At 46.1% G+C, this 1,227-nt stretch overlaps 1 gene segment (V, D, J or C); it reads left to right on the top strand.

Annotated features, from left to right (window-relative positions):
* The first annotated feature begins 41 nt into the window (after positions 1–41).
* Positions 42–759, top strand: LOC123964441. The segment is given in 1 exon segment: positions 42–759. A coding segment is annotated over 1 exon segment (264 nt).
* The last annotated feature ends 468 nt before the right edge of the window (positions 760–1,227 follow it).

Below are 1,227 nucleotides of genomic sequence, written 5' to 3'. Positions count from 1 at the left end.
AGAAAAAACATCTGACAGAAACTCCTTAAAGGAGAAAATCAGCTCTCACACAGTAAAGGTGTCCTCTAAGCTGATTGGTGTCTCCTAGGTGATGTCCGTCCCACCCTGACGGTGCTGCCCCCCTCCAGTGAGGAGCTGCAGCAGGGGAAGGCCACGCTCATGTGCCTGGCCAACAAGGGCTTCCCCTCAGACTGGAGTCTGGCCTGGAAGGTGGACGGCAGCAGCAGCAGCAGCAGCAGCAGCTGGGAGGAGAGCAGGAGCCCCGGGGTGCTGGAGAAGGACGGCCGCTACAGCTGGAGCAGCACCCTGAGGCTCCCTGCAGACCAGTGGAGGAAGGTGGGCTCTGTGACCTGTGAGGCCACCCAGGGCTCCCAGGCTCTGGTCTCAGAGACACTGAGGAGAGACCAGTGTTCCCAGTCCTGACATGACTCACTGGGACTCTGCTACTGGTTTTACTCTGCTCTCTGAACTCTGTAACTCTCTCTGTGTCTGTGTCTCTTTCTTTCCGTAAGTCATTCTCTAATCACATGTTTCATGGTTAAAGTTTGTGTACTGGATTTAATTTGGATTAGTTCAACACAATAAAGACCAGTTCATTCAAATTTGTTGTTTTCATTTCTGTTATAGTGACTGTACTCTGTTACTCTGTCATCAGATCATATTAACAATATTCAACTTTAAGTAGTGAAGCTTCATTGATGTAATAATGCTCATGCTGTTAACACTGTAAGAAAATAAAAAAAGTTATTTCAAATTAAATAATATTTAGTAGTATAGTTTTATTTTTTACCAACAAAGAAGCATTTTCCTTCATTTTATCAGTGCAGGATTATATCTGAGGTAATTTCTTCTTCTCCTTGAGTCTCACCTTACAGAGTCTCTGTTTAGCAGAGACACGGGTTGGCCGTTAATCGGAAGGTCCGAGGTTCGATCCCTGGCTCTGGTTGCGTGTCGAAGTGTCCTTCTGTCCTACTGAACCCCGATTTGCCCCTGGCGGCTGTTCCGCCAGTGTATGAATGTGTGTGAATGCTAGTTTCCGTTTGAGCACTTAGGCTCAGTGTATGACTGGTGAATGCAGATGTAGTGTAAAAGCACTTTGAGTGGTCGAAAAGACTAGAAAGGCGCTATACAAGTATGGAGCATTTACATTTTATGTCAGTGTTGCATATACCACACAGTGACACATTGGTCTATTCTGATGAAGCATGCAGGGTGAGTATCAAATTT

This window comes from Micropterus dolomieu, unplaced genomic scaffold (assembly GCF_021292245.1).
Source record: "Micropterus dolomieu isolate WLL.071019.BEF.003 ecotype Adirondacks unplaced genomic scaffold, ASM2129224v1 contig_2481, whole genome shotgun sequence".
NCBI classification, from domain to species: domain Eukaryota; kingdom Metazoa; phylum Chordata; class Actinopteri; order Centrarchiformes; family Centrarchidae; genus Micropterus; species Micropterus dolomieu.
Note: the sequence above shows the minus strand (reverse complement) of the source record. Positions and strands in the feature narration are given on the sequence as shown.